Here is a 25,309-nt window from a genome sequence, read left to right on the forward strand (position 1 = left end):
TTCTCTGTGAATTCTCTGGCATCCTTCTGGGCACAACACGTGAAAAAGGCGAAGAGGAAAAACGTGCAGTGTCAGTGGTCACGTCTTCTTCCTTGATGTTTTTTCAAAATAAATTAGACTCTGCATTTATTTGGAACCGGCGGTTATTTACCAAAATATACACCTCCACCCAGCGTTTAAAGTGGACCACATGATGTGTTTTATAATGTTTTTACATGTTTACAGCTGCTAATGTATGTAACGCTGTTACTGTGATGATACATGACAGTTAAATATTGAATATGTCTATAATAACCACATCCTGACATGTAACTGTGATTTTTGATGGGTACTAATAATAACAATCATGATTCATGACAAAAAGTTAACATAGACTGCAGATCACGATAAGAAGCTGCAACTGGCAGTGAGCTGCTTTCTTTTCTGTTAGCAGTGAAGTGATGTACTCCATGACAGAACATTATAGAATATGATAATGTATAAAATAACATTTAATGGTAAAAAGTACAGTTGCCATAGGCTTCTATTATAAATATGCAGCATATAAATAGTTTATTATTATTATTATTATTATTATTATTATTATTATTATTATTATTATTATTATTATTACTACTAATTTTCTGCATATTCTTGACTTTGAATGGGAGCTGCTGTAAAGCATTTCTTTTTCTGATTCATATATTATGCAGTCAGTTGTCCATATTTTAAGTTAAATTAAATGAATCAAGACAGATGTCACATTTACATGTCAGGGTGTGGTTATTACAGGTGCCTTTAAAAAATGATCCTTCGCCGGAAACTGCCGACATACTTAACAATACATTACGCCGTCGCGGTGGTTCAGCTAGGTATAATGATCCCTCCCACCAAATGGGCCAGTAAGAAAAAAACGTTATGTTGGACACTGGGAGGCATCCGGGGCACTGTAGCTGTGAAGCTAGAAGACCTCCACACGAAGCAGCCTGGCCGTGTCCACAACAGAGGACCTGATGCGCATCAGCCTCGAGGGGCCTCCACTGGAGAGCTATGACCCAAGTCCAGCCGTAGAGAGGTGGCTTAGCTCCAAGCGGGTCAGGAGACCAAACTATGTTGACTGCTGGAGCAGGGACATTCTTCCAGATTAAATGGTTTTAGCTGGACCTGGACTTAATGAATTAATGAACTTTCCTGGTTGGTTGTAATAAATGTTATATTTTCATACACACATTTGCATTGTTTGTCTTTCCTGGTTTTTGTTAAGGCAGGATTAAGGGATTAGGCTAAATAAGTACTTTATTTGTTTGAAAATGACGTTTTTACCAAAATTGCTGAATTTTCATTGTGCTACTAAAAAAATGTTGTGTGCTACTAAATTTTTCAGCATGGTAGCACAGTGCTACTTGGGGAAAAAAGCTTAGCATCAAGCCCTGCCTATGACTCTTACATATTTAATGATTGTGTATACAGGAGGCATTCACAAAACATGTTCTTCTGTTACGGAATTCTTTAATTGTTCTTCAGGAATTTATTGGTGTGAATGCTAATGAGCATTCACACTACTGTTCTTCTGGAATTTCTTATTGGTGTGAATGCTAAAGGCATTTATTTTTCCTCCATATTTTTTTTGGCTCACTTCTTCTCTGGCAAATCTTGAGCTACAGAAACCATTCAACTATCACAATGTTCAGCTTTTTAAGGACATGATGACTATTATTTTTGGCTTTTCAATCTTTCATACTTTTGGAAATATTCAGCTTTTTCTGCCATTTTTTTTCCCGTTCATCCTTTATGGGGATTTTTTTCAAATTTCATTCTGCCACAACTTTAGCATACCTTCAGCTATAGAAACCGTTCAACTATTAAAATGTTCAGCCTTGTGCTTTTCAGCTTTTTAACTTTTCAACTTTTTCAGAAATTCAGCTTTTTCAAAGGAAATTTAACATTAAAGCAAATGGGAAAATCTTCAAATCCTCTGCAAAACTCATCGCCTTTCAACCTCTTCTTGTTCCTCATGCTTTGAGCTAGAGACACCATTCCAACTTTAAACGAGTCACAAGACCTTGAACTATTGGCGATGTATTCAGTTTTTAAAAATCTTGTACAGTTTTGAAAAAAATCGCAGTTTCAGATTTAAGGATTTTTAGCCCGTCTTATTTTTTAATGGGTGTGTATTGCGTGAGCTAGAGTGGGTAACATCATCGCTAGAGTGGAGAGCAGCTGGAAAATCTGGGGAAAGAATTCTCTTCAGCTTGATTTGGAACCAACATCCTTTACTTTACATAGACAATATATGCATAGAAATGTAGGAAATCTTGTTGGCTTGCTCCATGGTTGCTCCTGCTCCAGCGTATGTGCAGCCATTTTAAGCTTTTTCGGCCCTCTTACTCTACAGCTTTTTTCGCCTTTTTTAATCTCTTTCAACCCTCTTACTCCACAGCTTTTCACCTTTTCATCCTTTTTTCACCTTATTAGTTAGAAGAAACTTCTGTGGCGATGACCAGACTTTTTTCTAATTGATATTACTAACAAAATTGCTCCAGTAAAATGTTGCTGTAGGAGCAGAAACCAAATCCCCCTGAAACAAGGCTCTCACTCTCGAATTCATACCTCCTATTAAGAGAAAAGCATAGTTTACCTAATGAAGTTTCCATTGGATCAGAAGGTGACAATGACAGGGGTGGAGAGTGGTCAGCATTCTTAAATAATATGCATAAACCAGATGGGATCGCATCAAAAACTATAGAAAATTCTTTAGGAGTTACAGGTATATTGTATTGGGCGGTATATAGGTACATATATTGAGTAGTTGTACAGAAGTCCCCTACTATTAAATAACTGACTCACCAAAAGAATACCATTGTTGAACCATTTGTCATAAAATAGTGACTTATTCTTGTACAAAATATTAGTTATTCCACACATGGCATCTCCGTGGGGAAAAATTGTGCTTGTAAATCAGCGTCCATGCTTAAAGTACCTGCTGATGGAAGTTGGAGAGTTTAAGCGGGATTTTCTGAATATTATAATTACAGAGCAGAATGAATTTAAGGCCACCTAGATGGGAAAAGACATGGTGAGGGATAAAGTTCCAAATAGAGGTTGGATTTTTAAGATATTGTTTGATCCAGTTTATTTTAAACGTATTATTGAGAGAGCTGAAGTCTATAAAGTTTAGTCCACCTTTTGTCATATTCATATAAAGCAACAGATTTTCGTATGTAGTGTGTTTTGTTTTTCCATAAGAAGTTGCTGAGCATCTTATCAACAGATTTACATATGGAATTATTCAGACAATGACTGAGCAGCATAGGTTAGTCGTGAAATTCCTTCTGCCTTAGTGAGCAGAACTCTGCCCTTCAGGGACAAGTCTCTTTTTAGCAAGTGGTTGTGGACTTTTGGGTTTTTTTCAGTAATTGGAGTCAAATTTGAAGGGCCTCTCAGCTTTCTATCTTTAACAACCTGAACACCAAGATATGTGACAGATTCTCTCACTGGAATGTGAAAAATTGAGGACACTGTACATTTATTTAATGGTAACAGTCCACATTTGTTAAGATTAAGATGGAGCCCAGATGCTTTGGAGAAGGACTGGATAGTTTTGACTGCAACTTACACTTGAGAGGCCTCCTTAAGAAGTAAAGCTGTATCATCTGCCAGCTGGCTGGATCCAAATATAAACCGCCACCAAAAAGCCACAAATAATGCTCAGAACAGCACCAAACTTCCGCAACAGTACAAATAGGGTTTCAGCACATAGTCTGGGGCATTAAAACTCCACTAGCTTAGCTGGATTTCTACTGAAAAGCTGACAAAATTTACCACTCTTCTGCAGCAGCTTCCTGTTGACGGGAAGTCCCAACGACTCGATTACCGAGTGCAGTAGAGTTCCGCGGCTCATGGATGAAAATGTATCATTATGACTCCATGGAAAAGCAATCAAAGTTCATATGTGTCTTACCTGCCAGTTTATAACAATTATTATTGAGCGCAGACAGAGAAAAGAACGGAATTGAGCATTTCCAACCGCACTCGATAATCGTCGTGTCGGGACTTCCCCGACCCGGAAGCTGATGGAGGAGAGTTGAAATCTGTTTTTAGCTTCCCAATAGAAATCCAGCTAAGCTAGCGGAGGTTAGATGCCCCAGACTATGTGCTGAGACCATATTTGTACTGTTGCTGAAGTTTGGTGCTGTTCTGAGCATTATTTGTGGCTTTTTGGTGGAGGTTTATTTGGATCCATTTACTGCAGCGACAAATTTAGCAACTTATTCAGATCATCGGGGGAAATGCGAGAAATAGATTATATTGTAATTCACATGCTGCTCAGAGTCATCGCAGTCCATGGCTCCTCTGCAGCAGCGCCGGGGTCTCTCCTGTCCCCTCCCAGGCGGCTGCGCAGGCGACAGGCCGGTGTGTGGGGGCTGGCTGGGGCAGGCAGGAGCGTGGATCTGATATCGGATAGCTGCCGTTTACTCTGTTTTGATCTGTTAATGTTAGGTGTCTTCAGCACAGGTGAGACCCAGAAGCGGACAGGAGGCTGTAGCTGGATGCAAGGAGTGTTTATTGTAACAAGGACAAAGTCAGAGTAGGAGGAGGTGTGCACGGGGAAGCCACGCTCCGGGGCGCCGGAGAGCTGGCAGTCCTGTCGGCACTGGGTGGAGCGCCGGGCGGGTGGAGCTGGAGCGGGGTCTCGACTCAGCCGCGGCATGGGAGGTCGTTGGAGGCAGAGTAAAGCAGAGTTAGGGGGGGAAACACTGGTAGAAGTTAATGCACAAAAGCTTTAGTCTTGGCAAAATTATGACTTAGCCAAATACCGTGTGTAGTACACGAAATCATCTGGCAACGGGGCGGCGCGTGGCACAACAAAACCACAAACAACAACAACAACCAACACAAAACAACAAAACAACCCCCCAGGGGGGACAGCCTGATATTCCGACAAACCACCATTGCCAAACCCCACCATTCCGAAACACCCCCCTCAAAACACCGCTGTTCCGAAATTGATTTTCAAGTTTACATTACTTCCTACATCAAACACTGCCGGCTGCACTCACACAACTCATTGTTTTTTATTGCTAATAGGCCTATGTCACTACCTTCATTTATTATGTAGTATATTTTTGCTTGCAGCAAACACATTTAAACGTTTGTCTAATCTTTTCACACGTGCTATCCGTGGTGCTGAAATCCCCACTTCCAGCCGCACTCGCACAATTCTGAAATAAACTGTGGCCCATGGGTGCGATCTGCCGGGGAATGACCCCTCTGGTCGTTCGTTTTAACATAACTTGTCTTTGTGGAAGGTTAACAATGTATGAGTGGATTGAGCAGTGCTGCTCAGTTTGTCGTTGAAAAAAAAAAAGCAGAGGAGAAGACAATAGGCTACCTATGTATTTTTGATTCAATAAAAACTACATGAAATTGATTGTGTATCCATCTCTTATAGCTATAGACGGATTATCATGACCACGGGCCTACACACGCAAACTGTGCGCACGCAAAGGCTGTTACATTATTACATTGAATGTAATAATGTCCATTACATTGAATGTAATAATGTCCGCAAACGTAATAAACCTCAAACACCTACTAATACTACTGACCGTGCGTGCAAAATCCAGCTGCTGACCCTCCACTCCGCTGTCACACAACGGATCCCCCGTCCGCGCTCCCTCTCTCTCTTATAATTGTTTGCCCAAAAAATAATTTCCATGAAGAAAACATCGCCTGACATTTAAATTTAAATTCCCATTGACAATACAAATCTCAAGAAATCTGGATGTATTGCTCATTTGTAAACACAACACTTAGCAAGAATCTAAAGGTTTATTAATTCAATTCATTTCAAATTCGCTTTATTGGCTTGAATGCCACAACAACAATATTGCTCCAAGAACCATGAAAAGAATACCTAGCACAGTACCATTATACTTGCTGTGTGTGTGTTTATGTGAAATAATAATAATAATAATAATAATAATAATAACTTTGAACATTATCACAATTAAGTTATCAATCTGCGATGTAAACAAAATGCAAACATTACAGACTTCTAACCATTTTTCTAAAAGTGTCTGTATTTTAATTGAGAATAGTTTTTATATAAATTACACAAAAGGAAAAGAAAATGTGATTTGTTTTACCTATTTCAGCCATAAGCAGTCATATTGACCGCACATCATTTCGCGGGATATCATTCATTGTCTCTCTTGTCTCCAGCTGTGCGACTGTAACACAACTTTATATGAAGAAGGACTAACACTAATAGCCTAATTGATTCTTATTTCTTCCACTTACAGAACTGTTTACGACTCGAAACAATGTTATTATATATGACGTTTCTAAACCAAATGTTGCGGCTTCAAATTCATCAAATTCCCACATCCAGTTACGCAGGCAGCTGTCCAGGGTGCTGAACCAGGTGACAGACAAAGTAGGCTGCACTCTGCGTTCTGATGTTTGCTGGGCAGATCTGTCCTCCTTGCTTTCTCATCCACTCTGTTGTAGGAGATCTCCCACAGAGCAAAAGAAATACACATTTTTTCTCTCCTGGCTGAACTCTGGCTTGAGCCCACTTCACCCAGGCGTGAGCCTGCAGCCCCCGCTCCTGCTGACAACAGACCGGGGGAGAAAACAGACATTCCTTTGCTCAGAACCCATATCAGGCTGTGTCTGAATATGCACGAAGATCGGTATAACGCATTGGAGCAATTTTCATACAATTTTGGATATTTAGCATGATAAAATAATTTCAATTCAACATAGCCATTTGTCCAGCTGAAGCATAATGAGCGTTATGTCATTAATATGAAGTAGGCTTGTTTTGCGGTTAATCAGCCACATGATCCGTTTGAACCCACAAAGGAAAAAAGGATAAATGCGCAGCCTCCGTTTCCTTTCTGATTGTGTCTGTTCGGAGTGGGGGGGTTTCGGAATGGAGAGGTTTCCCCAATAGACTTTTCGGAATAGCGGGGTCTTTGAAAAAAAGGGAAACCCCGCCATTACGATGAATTGAAGTCTATGTTCGGAACAGCGGGGTTTTCGGAAAGGCGGGGCTCCAGGCTATAAAGCGGCTGGTGATTTTGTGACCCGCTGCAGGTGCGTGGGTGTGGGAGAGAGAGAGACGTTAGCTTATAGCAGTTTGTAGAAGGAGCTTTATAAAGTTCACTCCATTGACTTGTATTAGTTCACGGGGCTGAGCTGCCACATCCAAATAGGGGGGCGACGTCGACGTACGGTCCAGCGCTGATACCTTCAGTTTATTACCGGGAATACTGACTGTAAATAACCGTGTGTGTTTCATGGGTCTGACTGTGAGTCTGCAGTCTGACCCACCCTCACTGCCAGCAGCTCTTCAGAGCGGCTTCATTACGATCACCGTAAATGTTAGAGAATTTCGCACTGGAAAAAAAATGTGCGGCTGATTTAACCAAGCAAACGCGAACCATGGCTGGTTTGACCGCAGTACAGAACTGGACATGGTGGTGATTTCCCCGTTGTTTCTGAAAACATGTACCACAGTCTATGCTACCAACACAGCCTTCACTCTCCTCTTGTCCCTTTTCTTGCTCCAGTGTCGAATAAGCACACCGCCGCCCCCTAAAGTAGATGCGTAGCACGGTCGGTCAGACTGGGGGCTGAAGAAGAAGGAGAGAGGCCGCTGACGTCACTCTCCTGCGCCGCTTGGGATTGCGAATTCAAATTGAATTTTGGACCTTTTTTTGCAGGGGGAGGGCTTCAAAACGAATAAGCAGTTTTCTTTGTCTTTGTGTAACAAAATGAGCAGTTTTGAAGAAGAAAATGAAAATGCAATCTGGATGATTTATTACTAATTTTATTTATGAGTCAAAAAATGCTGCTCTGACTTTGAAATGAAAAAGCATTTCTGCTAATGCATTTTAATTTTCAAATTTGACATTTCAAATTGAATTTTGGTACCTATTTGCTGGGCCATCTTTTGAATATGAAATCTTAAATGTCCTTTTCTTTACCATTTGAATTAAGTTACAAAATGAACAGTCTTGAAGAAGAAAATGAAAATGCAATTTAGATGATTTATTACTAATTTTATTTATGAGTCAAAAAATGCAGCTACATTCTGAAAATGAAAAAGCATTTCTGTAAATGCATTTTAATTTGAATTATGGTACAAATTTGCTTCCATAATTGTTTAGCTATAAATATAGATGTGTTTGTACATTTTGTCAGAGATGGTTGACAGATTCACTTGTACTTTCAGAGAGCTCAGAGCACCCCATGTATAGAGGATATTTTTGGTCATAGTTAAAATTTAAAAAAGCTAAAAGGTCCAAATATGAATTTTAAATAAAAAAATACAATTTTAAAAGAATATTATTTTACTATACAACTAGGAATTGGGTTATAAATAAACCTTTGATAAAAAGTAAATACAAAAAACAAATTCAGTTTAAGATAATATTCTGAAGTGTGTCGTGTCTAGCTTACAAAACCTTTTCTAATAGCTATGAGATAAGTGAGCAGTGAGTAGGTTATAAGTAAGCCTTGCTTTATATTTTTCCAGGAACCTCGTACTCTGGCTATGAGGCAGCAGTTTACTCAGCTGCCTCCAGCTACTACCAGCAGCAGCAGCAGCAGCAGCAACAGCAGCAACAGAAGCAGGCAGTGGCAGCTGTAGCAGCGACGGCAGCATGGACTGGAAACACTTTTACCAAGAAACCCCCCTTTCAGAGTAAGCAGCTTCGACCCAAGCAGCCACCCAAACCCCCTCAGATCCACTATTGTGATGTCTGTAAGATCAGCTGTGCTGGCCCACAGGTGAGTTAAATATATCAGAAATGGGTTAATCATAACATGGTTACCTTTTTATTTTGCTCAGCATAGTTAAGAGAAACCCTTGGATAAATATAGATGTTTTTTGATGTGTAGTCCAATGAATTTGTCACTCTATGACTTTTAGTATCCCAAACAAATGCATGTCATCCAGTGTTTCTAATGGCTCTGTCTACCCCCAAACATTGAATGCATAAGACTTACAAGGAGCATCTTGAAGGCCAGAAGCACAAGAAGAAAGAAGCAGCGCTGAAGGTTTCCCAGAGCAACAGTAGCAGTGGAAGTGGTGGAGGAGTATTGGCCCGCAATGCTCAGAACCAGCTCCGCTGTGAACTTTGCGATGTTTCCTGCACTGGCGCTGATGCGTATGCTGCCCATATCCGTGGAGCCAAGCACCAGAAGGTATGGATAAGTTGATTGACTTTGACTTTGATTTTATCTTCAGTTGACTGATATCCCAATTTTTTCTTTTTTTTATAATTTGATGTAATTGTTGCCATAATGTTTTAGGTGTATAGCTTTTATCCATACATGCACCATCAATACACTTTTTCTTCTTTAATGTCATGGAAACAGGATCCTGACAAGTGCTAAGACCTACATCTGCCAAACAAACAATTGGAATGCAGCATTTAATTAAGATGGATGATGCATTAGAGCTGGTAAATACAGTTCCTCTTAAGGATTCAATCATTATGAGTCACTCACTAAATTGAACCGGGTTGTGTGAGTCACTTGAGTCAGTATTGTCTAATCACCATGGAAACTCAGTCCTAGCCCATTGTCTCTTAACCACTAACATGGTAAAAAAACACAATGCAATAAAACATTATGTACATGATTGGAAAAATAAAAGAGATACTAAAACAAAATAAAATAAGATGAAACAAAATAAAACAAATAAATAATAGAGTACTGAGGTACGAACGGTGTAAATGGATAAAGTTCCCAAATAGAGATAATAACAGCCTACTTACAATATACTACTTAATATTTATATATAATATTTATATATGAATTATTTTATTTTCCAAAGATCGATCTATGTAATTTCATCTTTTAATGCTACATCTATACACTAAACCTACAGTAGCCTAGGCTACCAGCAGAACATTGTGTAACATTATGTTATTTCAGAGGTGGAAGAATGGCTTCTGTTGTACAATGACAGGGATGTGCTTTTCACGCAGACTCAAGGAAGAGACTTCACTCGCTCGTCTGCTACTCATTCAGAACGTGGCCAGCTGTTTGCGCTATCCTGCTCTGACTGAGTTGCGGGCGTTTCTGGCATCGTGGCTCACAAGCTAGTGCTATAACAAGTCGGCGGTGTTTCCAACAGTGCGCTACTAGCTACGAGCTTGCTACCAGCATCGAGGCTCGCAAGCTACGAGTCAGCTGTGTTTCTGGCATCGAAGCTCGCAAGCTAGCCTGCAAGCCGATGCGGGAAACACTCGTAGCTAGTTGCAAGCTTGTAGCAAGCTAGTAGCTTGTAGCAAGCTCGTAGCTAGTGGCTCGTAGCATGCTCGTAGCAAGCCCAGGACTAATGGGCTACGGGCTTGCTATGTATACGGCTCTGCGTGACGTTATTTATCAATTTAGATTTGATTATAGTAGGACTCAAATGATTTGAGTTAATGATACTGGAGATTCACGACTCACAGGTTATTTTAATGACCCGGGTTAAAGATTCGAATGAGTCACAATTCATACACCTCTATGATGCATGCATGCTGATGATGTTGGACTCTTGACTTGTGTTGCAGCCTACGATTCAGTAGGTTTTATCATTGTACAATATACAAACTAGAAGTCTTGCCCAAGTTTATTAGATCCACGTCGTACAGTGTTGCTTGCAATAAGCTTTGGGGATCACCACAGTCTCAGTCTGTAGGCGTCTTTAAATGGAAACGTCAGACCTGCTGAAAATATTCTGTCTGTCCTCTGAATTCTCCTCTCCAGGTTGTGAAGCTTCATACCAAACTTGGTAAGCCCATTCCCTCTACTGAGCCCAGCATGGTCACTCAGACATTATCCTCCACCACAGCTGCCCCAAGCAAGACCACCACAGCTAACCTGAATAGTTCCAGTGCCACCAATTCTCTGTGTATGGCTGCCTCGTCCTCCTCTCCTGCAAACAGCTCCAGCCCCCCCTACCTGAAACCTGTCAACATAGTCAGCAGTGGTGTGACAGGTGGGAAGAACCCATTGGCCAGCAGCCTGTCTGCTGCCAACTCTGTATCAACTGGGAAAAAAGTCAACGCCCCAAAGATCAATTTTGTTGGTTAGTAAGAGCATGTTATGGGTGCAGTGTCTAGCTTCGTGTTTGGTTGGACCTACTGTCTACTCACCTTTTTCGTGAAATTTCAAGTTTTGCAAAAGTAAAAATCCCTTATCAGAAGAAATATTGAAAGATGATTCCATTCATCAGAGACTCAGCCTTGTGACTGTTTTAGTGTGTCAGACAAAATAAGTTGTATGGAATGTTTTTTTCTCACTTTGTCTGAATATGTAAGTATCGTTACTGAATATTTGCAGGGGGAAATAAATTGCAGACCACGGTGAAGATGGACGAGACCAGAGCAGACACCAAAGTGGAGGCTCCTAAGCCTACAATTCCCTCTTTAGGTAATCAAGACTCCAAAACTGACATTTCAGACTCTCTGTCCACATCAGCCCTGGCTGCACTGCAGAGTGATGTCCAGCCTGTCGGGCATGACTACGTTGAGGAAGTAAGTTTTGACACATATGCATGGGCTGGAGCCAAGCTACACGTACTTAGCAGAAATACTTTTAAATCTTGAGTCTTATATGTGGAACTCTTTGGTAGGTCCGAAACGATGAAGGAAAAGTCATCCGCTTCCATTGCAAGCTATGTGAATGTAGTTTCAATGATCCAAATGCAAAGGAAATGCATCTGAAAGGTCGGCGGCATCGCCTGCAATACAAGGTTTGTAGTTGACTTGCACCACTTGACTTGTTAGTGTGTTTTATCAGGTGTCTCAGAGAAGGCAATTGGAGTTCTGAAAGTGACTCATTTTTGCTCTTAAAGAGCACATTTGAGTAGTGAATCATCTTTATGAAGTCAGACCAGGGGTCTCAAACTCTAAATGAGCTTGGGGCCACTGCTGGTGTTGTCATCTTGTAAGGGGGCCACTTTAGTCAGTCCTGGTGGGTGGAGAGAGACTTCTTGTGGTTGAGCACTTTAAGTACCTTGGGGTAATCTTTGATTCTAATCTTACCTTTAAGCAACATGCTAAAAAAGTCACAAATACAATAAAATTTAATTTATCAAACTTCAAACATATAAGACCTTTCCTGACCATGCAGACAGCAAAGACCTATATGCATGCAATGATACTTACCCATATTTCTTACTGTTACACAACATGGTCACATACATCAGAGAGTACTCTAAAATCAATCAAGTCTCTCTTCAAGAGAACACTTAAAACTCTTGACAAAAAACCTATACATTACCATTATTGTAAAATTATTAATAAGTACAAAATCTTGGACTTTGATAGCTACCAGTTGTTTTTGGATGTCTGCCTCATCTTTAAGGTTTTGAATGGACTAGCCCCCCCCACTATTACAGGCCTTTATAAAGAAAAAACATTCCAGAGTAAACACCAGAGCACTGAGTAGAGGAGACTGTGATGTACAACGGCGCAGGACTAAATTTGGCCAAATGGTGGTATCCATCAGAGGAACACAGTCTTGGAACACACTGCCAGCTCATGTCCGAAACTGTGACAATTACACCACCTTTAAAAAGACCCTTAAACAGTAGTTGAAAACAAGCCAGACCTGCTCTCATATGGGTAACCTCTTCGTCTTTTTTTCCTTTTGTATGGACTTTAACCTTTATGTGAATCAGGATTTATTTTGTGTAAAATTTCTACATGTTTTCTTTCTCTCTCTCCCTCTTTCCCCTTTTTTTTAATTAATTAATTTATTTTTTTGGGGGTCATGGTGCATTGTTTGTATGTTTTGTAATACCTGCCTTAGGACGACAGATGAAATTTAGCAGTTATGCTAACTCTGGCATATTTACATATTGTTGATGCTCTTTGATATGTTAATTAATATGCATTGTCCTAATCAAATAAATAAATAAATAAATAAAAATTGCGTTAGGGTACTATAGGAAAGTGGAATATTTCAGATAATTCAGTTTTTTATGGCTATTATTAACATAATAATACAAAATGTAAACAGATGTTTGGATGCATTTTTATATGATTCGATTCAAAATTTTTCCATACTATTTAATTACTTATTAAAACCTTGCACTGAACTAACCAATTAAATACATCTGTATGCACATCACTTTTTAACTGTGAAAATCTTTTTTGGTAATAGACGACTTATTTAAATGGGGGCTGGCAGGTTGAGAACCCTATTGTGGACAGTTTTCATATTTCCATATTCTCTTTTACACTGTGAAATTGTGTTTTTTTTTTTTTTTAGAAAAAGGTGAACCCAGATCTGCAGGTGGAGGTCAAACCCAGCATACGAGCCAGAAAGATACAGGAAGAGAAGATGAGGAAGCAGATGCAGAAAGAGGAGTACTGGAGAAGAAGAGAGGAGGAGGAGCGCTGGAGAATGGAAATGAGGTGTGGTCATGGTGTTTTCTTATGAATGGTCCTTATGAAAGAATGAAGTGGTATATAGATAATAATACGTGCATCTACACCATCTTGGGCTGTTGAAAAATACTGCCTCAGGAGCATATGTTAAAGGTAAGAACGACTTTAAAAACATTAAAACTTTTACATTATATAACAGAGGAAGGAACAAAACTGTAGAAAGCAGCCACAAAACCCATAGGTGTAAATGACGCTGTAGGGATTAAACACCTGGGACTGTCCACCAGTTAAATCTGAGCTAAAGAAGCATTTCTATAGCAAGTTCAGTCATTAATTTTTGACTAGGCACTTCTTGTTTACCAGAACTTCGATGACTGAGGGTTTTAATAGGCAAATCCATTGAGGGAATATCCTTTTGAAAGAATGGCGTTCATCCATCCTGTAGAGTAGAACAGGAAAAACAGGAGCACTAAAGCTATTATCATTCTTTATTCCTTTTCATAACACAAACATCAAGTCATGTACATACATTCAGTCCCATTGAACCATACACCTAAATCTTCGCCACAGGATGATACACTTTCGTTCACAGCTATGTTTAAAACAGTTTCAACCGTCACGCTCTGCATCAGCTAAATATGTAACCCAATGTAGCCCAGTAATCTTTCCCCTTTTCCTTCGGTAATCTCAAAATGAAAGTTATACGTTCCATTCTGTGTTTGTCATTTATCATACTTTTCCATTGGTTCAGGGTGGGAGGTTCTCTAAGAAGCCAGCATCTAGTTATTACTTTTTTACTTGCTGCCATGAGGATTTTTAATAAATATCTGTCCCTGTTATGCAGATCCTTTTGATATATTCCCCAAATAAAATGAAAGACAAGTAAAGTCAATGTCAAATCCCAGAAACCTCTTTGTTGTAGCCTGTACTTGAGTCCAGAAACGTTATAAGGCAAGACAAGACCAAATTAAAGCTGCAAGCAGCGATGAACGGGCCCTCAAGGCCGCGTGTGTCGGGCTGTGGCGCAGTCGTGGGGGCACGCTCACCTGTTACTTGCATGTGATGTTGTGTAGAAAGCAAGCTGCAAATGTCAAGTAAATTGCATGATATTTCTCTGACTTTCTGTGTCCAGTGGATGGTGCTATGGATATGACACAATTTTAATGCACAGATATATTCAGGGCGACTCCCTCTACATTCCTTAGAGATTTGGTGTAGATGAGGAATTGTATGTTGAAGTTACAAGGGCTTGATGCTTTACGGCAAAGGATTTAAATAGACGGCACCACCACGTCCAGCAGGTATGACGTAGGATAACGCTTTTCGCAACTTTGTGGCATGCTGATGTCGGGGCTTGTTCATGCAACACCTTGCGTTGACGAAGTCGTTCTGTTGATAATTTGGTGGCTTGCTCCTGCTGGGATGAAATAACATGCATATTCAGGCAGTGAAGCTGAAAAGTAAGAGGGCTGAAACAGCTCAAAAAGGTGAACAGTTTGAAAGCTGAAAAGTTTTCCCAGCTGAACATAAGGCTGAATCTACGAAGATGCTGAAAAGGCATAAAGATTAATATTTGAAAAAGCTGAAAAGCTGGAAAGTAACATGGCTGAAAGAGCTTAAAAAGGTGCACAGTTTCTCTGGCTGCACATATGCTGGAGCAGCAACAGAGCCAAAGACGAAAATGTCCCCATAAGACTGAGTGGAAAAAGCCTCCCGAACTCCTGCCGTTTAAAAATAAAAATGTAATAGTTATCACCAGAATATTTATATATTGAGTCACAAGAGACATTGCTGAACTCTGTGATGTCTTTTTTTATTTCTGTATAGTGAAAAAATGAGGGCACCAGAGTGAGAGACAAAACGGGTACCGTCTGCTCTCCTCCAGAAATTTAGCCTCAAAATTAACATTGCTGCTTATGGGGGAGTTGTTGGAGTGCTTGTCGCTCTGGGGCTTCCACATCCAAAACTGTAAGTCTTACATCTGAAATAAGACCATCAGCTGAAAGCCAACACGATTTCCTACATTTCTATGCATATATTGTTTATGTGAAGTAAAAGATGTGGGATCCAAATCAAGCTGAAGAGAATTTTTTCTGCAATTTTTCTAGCTGCTCTCACTCTAGTGATGATGTCACGCACTCTTAGTCCATGGGCCATAGGCCAAAATTTGACTTTTCTGTACCACTCAAGGTGGCAAAACCTAGTAACATTCTTTGAAATGGTACATGTCCATAGATGATATTTTGGTATGATAACACATCCTAAGTGGTAGCTTTGTGACAGTTGGCAGCACATGAAGTTAAACACCCCGTACAATAAATAGGCCTTGAGGCGCAGGTGCATATCCTAAATTTTCAGAGCTTTATTCACCTTTTTGAGGGCATGTTTGGTAGCATTTTAAAGGGTAGATTCATAGCTTTCATTTAAAGGGCTTGTTTAGGGCTTGTCTAAAAAAAACAAAGGTCACATGGGCTCTTCAAACTGTCCACAACAACTATTTTTCCACAATTTTCGCCTAAACTGTAGTCTTTTTTTATAGCAGTGTAACATGTAGGAACAACACTGACACAAATAACAAACACTGAAATACTCACAGGGCTGTAACAATTCATCCCATATTATCCTACTATGAGGGGTGATTTTGGTTCTAAAGTGGAACATGGGGCCCAGGCGAGAATTGTCAATAATTGCTTGGTATTTTCAAAGAGTCTTTATTTAGCAGGCAGATCAGATCAGTAGATTTTTTATCATCATCGTCTAGGGTCAAGGCAACTTCATCTTCAACTTCACCCTATTTTTATATATTTGTTGGTGCCACAAGCTTCGAATTGTCATCTTAACAGTGTATGAAACAGTCTGTCATGGGACACATTTCACCATTATCTAAATTGTGTATATATAGGCACACAGCCAAGCAGAAAACGATACTGGAACAGAAAATTTCGGCAATTCAAGGGAAAAAGGAGATGAGCTGAACAACTTAAAGCCTGAAACACACCGAGCCAACCGTTGGCCGTCTGAAGCTTTTTTGGAGACACAGACGAGTTCGGGAACAAAACTGTTTGGTGTGTTCAGCTGCATTGGAAGCTATTGGGACCGCGTGGACAGCGTCTGCTCCAATTCAACAGTCTGAAAACGTTGGCTGTTGGCCGTCTGAGCCATTGGATACTCTGATTGGTTGTGTGCTAGCTGTATTACCATTCTGATTGGCGGTGTGATAGCAAATCAGCACACAGCTCTGTGTGTGCCGCTGAACTCTATGGTGTGCGCTTTGTTTTTCTATGCACACTGTTCCGTAATTTCCTGTTTTCTTGTTTTGGATTACTGGCACAAGACTAGCGCCACCTGATCTCGCGCAAGCGCAGAGTGTACATGCTACTGTGTAATTGGCAGCCGTCGAGGCGGTATGTTTCAATGCAACTTCTCTGCCGAACAGGTCAGATGAGAGGCAACGGAGTGGTCGGATAAAGGCGGTTTGCTGTTGGTTTGAGTCTGGTGGTGTGTGGGGGCCTTAAAGTGTCTGACTACATTACCGACTCAGTTTACCGTGTCTCTGGTCCAGCGTCTTCATTGTTTCTGTCCCTGAAAGGTAATGAAAAGTCACCCACTGGGCCACCAATTGGCTGCCAGGTAGCCCCGAGCTATCCGGGAGCTCACCTGCTGAAGATTGTCTCAGTTGCGTGCGGGCCCAGGATCTGAAATCCCTGGCAAATCGAAGTGGGTCCAGCCCTGGAAAAGGCTAGACAGTGCAGTTAGTGCAGCCTGTTGTCGGTCCAGCTGGAGTTTATTAGTCAGCTTCAACATCCGGTCTCTGCTGATAATTGGCCACTTCAACCTCTTTTTTGCTCCGTTTGCCAGCGTAATCTGTAGTCAGGCCGGGAATAGGAGAGACACTCTGAGGCACAGATTGTACAGTGTTGACATGGTGTCAAGGTACTTGGCTAGTTGCTCGAGGACCTCCGGAGCGTAGTCTTTGTAGATATGCACCAGCAGTCCTTGTTATTGGAGGCTGCCTTGTCTCTTGCAGGCTTCCTGTACAATCATCTCCTTTGTCTGGAACCGGTGGAGACGAATTATTACCGGCCACGGCCGCGTCACTGGCTGTGGCTTGGCAGTGAGCATGCAGTGTGCTCGGTCTTGTTCAGGGGGTGACGAGACAGTCTGTTGTCCAAGTAATTCAACGAAGAGGTTCGCAAAAAATGTTGTCTGTCGCGGACCTTCAATAGACTCCGGGAATCCGTTTATCCTGATGTTGTTTCTGTAGCTGCGGCTTTCAAAGTCTGCCGTCTTCACCTTTAGCCTAGCGTTGCTCTCGGCTAGCATCGCACACCTGTCCTCTAGTGCCTTAATCTGTTTGATCCTGTTGTTCAGCGCCAGCCTCCAGCTAGTCAATCCATTGGCCGTGCTCGGTCACCACAGCCTGTGTACAGTTCAGTTTCGCTTCTAAAGCCGGAACAGAGTTTGAAGTCAGAGGATATGCTAGCCAGGGCTTGACGCTAAGCTTTTTTCCAAGTAGCACTGTTCTACCATGCTGAAAAATTTAGTAGCACACAACATTTTTTAGTAGCACAATGAAAATTCAGCAATTTTGGTAAAAACATCATTTTCAAACAAATAAAGTACTTATTTAGCCTAATCCTAACCCTGTAGACACATTTTTAATGTTATAACTGGCTCTTTGGGTCTGGGTCTTAATGCGGTTTTGGGCCGAAAACCCCCTCTCGCACTGGGCTGCAGATATGGGCAGCACTCCTGCATCACCCTCTCCCTTTCTCTCCGACGGACCCGGCTCATCCATTCCCTCGTCTACCACCTCGTTTAACGCCCGTCCTCTTCTTCGTCCTCTTCTTCTAATTTGTCGCTCTCGTTTCTGTCTTCCTTCTTATCATCCTCTCTTGTTTTCTGAAAATAATGTGTTAGGGGGTTGCCAAAAATAAGAATACTGCTCAGTGCTCACGTAAACAGCAAAACGGTGCATGTCAGTGGCGCAAGTATCGGCGGTGCAACCGGTGCAGCTGCACCGGGGCCCAGACGCCGTCAGGGGTAGGTAAGGTAACGCTGAGTGGCCTTGATGCCTGTCAGTCATGATGAGTCGCGTCTCGTCACCTCTCTGCTGTCTGCAGCTGAGCACTGTGATGCATGTCTCTCTCCCCGGCCGGGAGAGTTATCATACCGTAAAATACCAAATAATAGTCAGGGCGTTTATTTGTTTCAATCACTTAACAGACCAGGCGGCAATGTGGGACAGGCGTTTAATTCCTTCCTCACAAAAATCCGGGATGAAAATGTCACAAACTTCTCCAGCTTCTCTGTGAATTCTCTGGCATCCTCCTGCAAGTAAAGTTGTTGCGGTGGAGGAAATGATTCAGCCAACCAGCACCTGCTGCATTTTGCGGGACACTCTCTTGTGGCGTGCCCGTTTGCTGATAACTCATTCCCGCATTTTTATCTTAGGCTCCTCGCTTGCCTTCTTCCTCCCTCCAGCAGGCAGCCTGGTCTTGTTGCTGTCCTCCTCGGACAGACGCTGAAGCTCTGTTTGATTTTTCACTAATCTCTCACTCTCTTGGGGTCGACAGAGAAACATCTAGGCGCAGCAGAATAAATAAATAAATAAATAAATGAATAAAAAAAATAAAATAAAAAACGGCCTTATTGATCAACCCACCGGGAAAATCCCATTCCCATTAGCAGTTCTCTCGAGTGCTGTGCGTGTGTGTGTGCGCGCGCGCCTGTGTTTAGGGGCACAAAAAAAATATTTTCACCGGGGCCTATCACCATGATGTTACGCTACTAGTGCATGTACTACAGTTTCTGTCGGAGTCGCACTGATGCGACTGAATGTAATTTTCTATTCGCACTGGAAATAATCAACTCGCAAATGCGAGCAAAACAGTCGCACTGTCGAGCCCTGATGCTAGCTCTCTGGTCCTCCAATAAGCTAGCAATGCTAGCTACACAGGTGTTGTTGCATGTGGTTGAGGATAAGGTCTCTCCCTCGATGGCCTTTTTAGTGTTTTTCCTCTATTTTGACATCATGCCAGTTTATATTAAGTAAGTGGCGTACACTGTCTTACTGTAGGCTAGTGGGGTTGATGAAAGAGAAGGGTAAAGATGTGGGAGCACAAGATCGCCCTGCCGTTCACATGCTCACCTAACCGGAAGTCCAGTTATTGTATAGTGGTCTAATGTCTTTTTAAAGTTACAAAAACACCGCCTGTACGCCTCAGGCACAAGCTCATACACACAAAGGATGGCGCTCTTTACCTTATAAACTGACTGACTGTACTCAACTGAACAGGCCTCCTGAGTCTTACCAGTTATCTTGCACTGTAACAAAATGGCATAACACATTCCTTGGCCACTGCAAAGCTACTGCAATATTCTCAAATGTACTGAAATATGAGTCTATCGAGGAAGTCAGAATAACTCACTGTCCACCACTGATTGTAGCCATGAAGTCTACCCAATCGCAGTCAGGACATCAAACCAGATAAGATTTCACTACCGACGCATTGCCTGAGGCTGTAACCCAGCCAATCTCTGCTATCTGACATTCTCCACCAGTACTGGACTTTAAGTACTAGGGGGGCTATTGAACTGCCAGTCAAGAAGGCAGACACCATTTCAACCTGTGCCTCCCTGCAGACTCTCCACTTCCTGGCCCTTCCCGAGACCTAGATCAACCCAGAAAACACTGCCACTCCAGCTGCCCTCTCATCTGCCTACTCATTTTCACACTCCATGTACCCATTTACTCTGATGCCATCCAGAAAGCACCTTCCCCGACTGTCACCTTCGATGGCCTTTCCTGCTTCAGCCCTCTCTCCTGTGAAGATGTTCTCACACTCGTTACGTCTAACCGTGCCAGCACCCGTTCCCTGGAACCGATTCCTTCCGCCCTTCTCCAAAACATCTCTCACGACATCCTGCTATTCCTCACCACTCTAATCAACTCCTCACTCACTTCAGGCATTATTCCAGCTCCTCTCAAGACAGCCACAGTAAATGCACTCCGAAAGAAACCCCCACTAGACTCAGCTGACATCTGAAACTACAGACCTGTATCTCTTCTTTCATTCCTCTCGAAAACCCTGGAACGTGCAGTCTATATCCAACTTCCCTATCTTTCAGAAAATGACCTCCTTGACTCTAATCAGTCAGGCTTCAGGACTGGTCACTCCACTGAGACGGCCCTCCTCACGGTGACTGAGTCACTCGGTGCCGCCAGAGCCTCATCCAACTCATTAGTCCTGATTTTCCTCGACTTATCCTCTGCTTTTGACACAGTCAACCACCAAATCCTCCTCTCCACTCCAAATCGGCCAAACTTGGCATTGCTGACTCTGCTCTAACCTGGTTCACATCATCGCACCTTTCAGGTCACATGGAACGACTCCTTGTCCAAACACTGCTTTCTGGAAACTGGTGTCCCTCAAGGCTCAGTATTAGGTCTGCTTTTGTTTTCACTATACACTAGATCACTAGGCCATGCAATCACATTGCATGGATTCTCCTACCACTGTTATGCTGACGACACCCAACTGTTCCTCTCTTTTCCCCATCCTCCTCCAACACCCATGTTGCGACGCGCATCTCGGAATGTTTGGCAGACATCTCCGCTTGGACAGCTGCACATCACCTCAGACTCAACGTTAGAAAAACTGAACTCCTCTCAGTGTTTCCTCCAGTATTTTCTGAGACTGTGGCGCTGGCAGCGGGGGGGGGGGGGGTGTACAGTTTGGGTCATCATAATGTAATATTTTTACTTATGTCATAGGCTATTTAGGGAATGCTCTCACACAGCCATCATGACCGCATGGGCTTGGAATGAAGATTCATGTTGTAAAGAAATATTTTTATTATTTGTTTTAAGAGAGGAGTTATCCAAGTCAGAGTCCTGCATGGGTGAAAAATATTGTACTGTGTCGGACACAGATGCGATCGGGTCGGACGCCTGGAGAGGCGGGTCGGGTTTTACGATTGCCATTTTCAAGGCGTCACTTATCATCAGTCATTATTAGCAACACAAATGATAAGCATTTATATTTCATATGAGCTCATTAATGCGTGAGTGCGCCCTCCCAGAACTCCCATTCCCCACGCTGGCTTACTTTCACTTTTAAAAATTGCGTCCGTCCAATTTTCCTTCGGACGTCGGTATCAATTTATAGCGGGTCGGCTCGGGTACGGAATGTAATTTGTGCTACTGTCAGAAAACAGGTCGGATGCGGTTATATATATGGCGGGTTCGGGCTGGTTTGCAAAATAAGACCCGTGCAGGACTCTGCTCTAATCCTCTAGCTAATTATCAAGCTAGATGTCCAACATGCTAGTTAACGTCAAATACTGCGATGGAAGACGACGGAAAAATATTTCCTTTCTCTAACACTGGATTTATTTATGCCTGAATTTTTAAGGTGTGGCGGCTTTTATTTTGCCGTGGCGGTGCGCCACAGTCAATTACATGTAGAGGAAACCCTGCCTCTTCATCCTGGGAAAAGACTGCCCACATGGACCTGTCAGTCACTGTCGAGGCGGTATCGCCTTCATCAATGACGAGGAGCCTCAGCACTACAACATCACTACTGTGGCCCAATACTGCAGATTTGCCCTCTATAACCTCTTCAGGATCTGGGGCCTCATTTATAAAACTGTGCGTAGGATTGACGTCAAAAGGTTGTGTACGCACGAAACACAGAAAGTGCGTACGCACAAAAATATCCTGATTTATAAAACAGTGTGCGCGCACTTCCTACGCCGATTTCCCTTTATAAATCACACTCCACTCTAAATGTGGCGCACCTGTGTGCGGGTCATACCACGCCCATATTTGCCTATGAATATTCAGAGAAACGCCCCTAATTAATATTGAATCATGACTGACAGCATGCCGAAAGCAGAGAGAAAGGCGAAGAAGCGCAGTTCCACTCAGTGTGAGGTGGAAGTTCTTGTCGGGGAGGTGGAGAAGAGGAAGGCTGTATTATTTGGTGGACACAGTGTTGGGTCAGGTCACCAATGCCAAAAAGGCTCTGGAGTGGCAGCATGTGGTATGACAATGTAAATGATGTTGCCTCAGAAGGTTGGAGTGTGGCCGAAGTGGAAAAAAAAAGTGATCAGACATAAAAATGGAAGCAAAAAAGCACCTGGCGTCACACAGGCAGAGCATCTGTGCCACGGGCGGGGGAACGGGCTGACCGGAGCTCACCCCGCTGGATGAAACACTGACGGGGATCATCAGGGAATCCCTCCTGAGTGACATGGTGAAGGAGGTGGAGGGGGACACCGATGCCGGCCCAATTCATTCTCACTCGGTGCTCTTATAGCAACATGAGTGTAGTTAGTGGCACCGATTACATTTGGGAAACCGGACATTGCTGGAAATAGTGCATTTTTATTTGCCTGTTCACCAACCGTATAAGGAAACTTTATGTACTGCTGCAACAAACTAATTATACCTCCTAACATGTCTGGCATAACACGGCTAAAGGTTGGCTGGGATATCCCTGACCTGTCAGCCAATTCCCTCTGGAATGTGCCGGTTGAAACCCGAGTGTTGGGAGCACTTGAAGCGGGACTGGCACGGCGTGGTTTCTGCGGGTGCTCCTCTCTAACGCTGGGCCCAATACCGCACATAGATCCAAGAGGACAGCTCGTGGGAGTCGGAAATGGCTCATCAGCCACTCGTCACTGTTGGCCAGTGGATCTTGCTGGTCACTGAAGTTCCGCTCCCTCCGTATCCTTCCGTTTGCCACATCCTCCAACAGTGCCAAAGCAGTCATTGTGCTCCATAACGCATTGTGAATACATGCTTTTATATGCCCATCGATTAGGTAATATCTGCTACACGTGTGAGAATTATCCTGACTGACTAACAGTCCTTCAGACTAACAATATAAGATTATTAGTCTTTATCTGTATGGCAACAAAACACAGTTACAAGTGTTTTATGCGTTATGCATTGAAAATGGAGATAAAGCGAAATACGCTATATGGTATAGGATATTAATATATTAAACGGCATTCATATCAGTGAGTGTAAATGTAATTTGCTCTACTGTTGTCTTACTTTTGTCCTAAATCATATGTTTCCCATGTGCACTCCAGGGAGTATGTTTGTTTATTCATTGTAGAAATAGTTTTTTTTAATACATTTCTTGCAAATAAACTGTTCATATATGAGAGGTAATATTACTATTTATTTTACACGATCAGTATCAGTTTCACTGTTTCTCCCGTTTCTTTCTTCTGCCATCAGTGGCGCAGTTTCTCCTTACCCCAGTTATGTGCGTACGCATGGGTCAGAGTTTGCGTGGAGGACCGCACATTTTCCCGTCAAGTTCTCTTTTTATAAATCCCACGGTGTGCGTAGAGAGTTGCGTACGCCTTCTTTTGTGCGTACGCAACATTTATAAATGAGGCCCCTGGTCTTTCCTCACAAAAGACGCAGCACAACTCCTGCTCCAAGCTCTGGTCATCTTCCACCTGGACTACTGCTACTTCCTCTTGGCTGGACTCCCAGCATCTGTGACTAAACTGTTGCAGCGTATCCAGAACGCTGCAGTGCGCCTCGTTTACAGTCTTCCTAAATTCTTCCATGTGACCCACCTCCACCGTGACCTCAACTGGCTTCCTGTTGCGGCCCACATTAGATTCCAGACGATGGTGCTGGCCTTCAAGGCCATCAACAGAACTGCACCCGTCTACCTCCAAACACTGGTCAGACCACACGCCCCAGAGAGAGCACTTCACACTTCTACATCAGCTGGCCTGTTGTTACCCCCATCGCTGAGAGCAAACAAAGCCCACACAGCTTATTCGCAACTCTTCTCTGTTCTGGACTTCAGTGATGGAATGAACTTCTGACCAACTTCAGTACAACAGAGTCACTCTCCATCTTCAGCAAAAGACTCAAGACTCATTTGTTCAGACCTCAGACTCCCTCCCAACCCCCTTTCCAAAAATTTAAAAAAATGTATGCACTTCTATGTTCATATCATAGTACTTGTGCACTCATGCACTTAAAGAATATTTGACAAATGGCAGTTACGATCCTCAGATGAGAGCTTGAAAATTGTTTCTATATTTCTTTTTACTCCATTGACGGTGATATGTCGTGGTTTCTCTCTTGTGAAAAATACTCATTGTAAGTCGCTTTGGACAAAAGCATCTGCTAAATGCCCTAAAGATAAATGTAAATGTCAGCTTCGCACTCACGGACACAGGGACCAAAGAAATACTTAGTAATCAGGAAAAAGACGGGGCACCGACAAGTGAACAGACTGTGGCCTTCTGAAGTTCCGGCTGGCTCATCTTAATAGCAGTCTTTATCCCACCCTTAAGCTCCAACTTCCTACATTTGACGGATAAGGAAAACAAATCACAATCACCACCTGTATCAGCAGCAAACTTGATAATACTGACGCCCACTGCACACACAATTGTTAATCTCTCAGCCAAGAACAAACTCATCAGATCCTTCCTATCATAAACCATACCAGTTTATCTTCTGGAGCTTTTAATATTTTGGGCGTCTTTTAGTCTATCAAAATTCTTTTGATAACTTTTTTGTCAGTTCGAAAAAGTACGTTTTTCAAGCTTTGTCATTTTGTGAATGGAAAGTTATGGTGAAAGTGGGCGTGGCCTACACCAAACAATTCAGCTGAATTGAGGGAACGTGCAGATATAACGTTTAACAATGTGCGACATATTATGTGGGAGTTATGGGCCATAAACGCTTTTGCGTGGAAAATGGCGCCACCTGCTGGTCATTTTTGGTGTGTGAGTTACAGGGGCCATTCTATACCACCCCTATGAATTTGTTATGGTGTGGGCACAGGGCCAAATATAAAAAAAACTGGCACCAGAGTTACCCCTTCGTCAGATATCCTCAGGAGGGCATTGAAAATAATTGTACCAAGTTTCAT

The 25,309-nt window shown here is 42.4% G+C and overlaps 1 protein-coding gene across 3 annotated transcripts in view; it reads left to right on the plus strand.

Annotated features, from left to right (window-relative positions):
* The window catches only part of zfr (zinc finger RNA binding protein), a 104,869-nt gene that overhangs the window by 25,983 nt on the left and 53,577 nt on the right, over positions 1-25,309 (plus strand). For all 3 annotated transcript variants that reach the window (XR_003984124.1, XM_030417756.1, XM_030417757.1), the window contains exons 6-11: positions 8,528-8,781; positions 8,995-9,198; positions 10,756-11,077; positions 11,332-11,525; positions 11,624-11,743; positions 13,267-13,412. Coding sequence is in view for 2 of the 3 variants with exons in the window: in XM_030417756.1 (XP_030273616.1) it covers positions 8,528-8,781; positions 8,995-9,198; positions 10,756-11,077; positions 11,332-11,525; positions 11,624-11,743; positions 13,267-13,412 (1,240 nt within the window). In the remaining variant the exon portion in view is untranslated. The remainder of the gene's footprint in view (positions 1-8,527; positions 8,782-8,994; positions 9,199-10,755; positions 11,078-11,331; positions 11,526-11,623; positions 11,744-13,266; positions 13,413-25,309) is intronic.

This window comes from Sparus aurata, chromosome 5 (assembly GCF_900880675.1).
Source record: "Sparus aurata chromosome 5, fSpaAur1.1, whole genome shotgun sequence".
Lineage (NCBI taxonomy): Eukaryota > Metazoa > Chordata > Actinopteri > Spariformes > Sparidae > Sparus > Sparus aurata.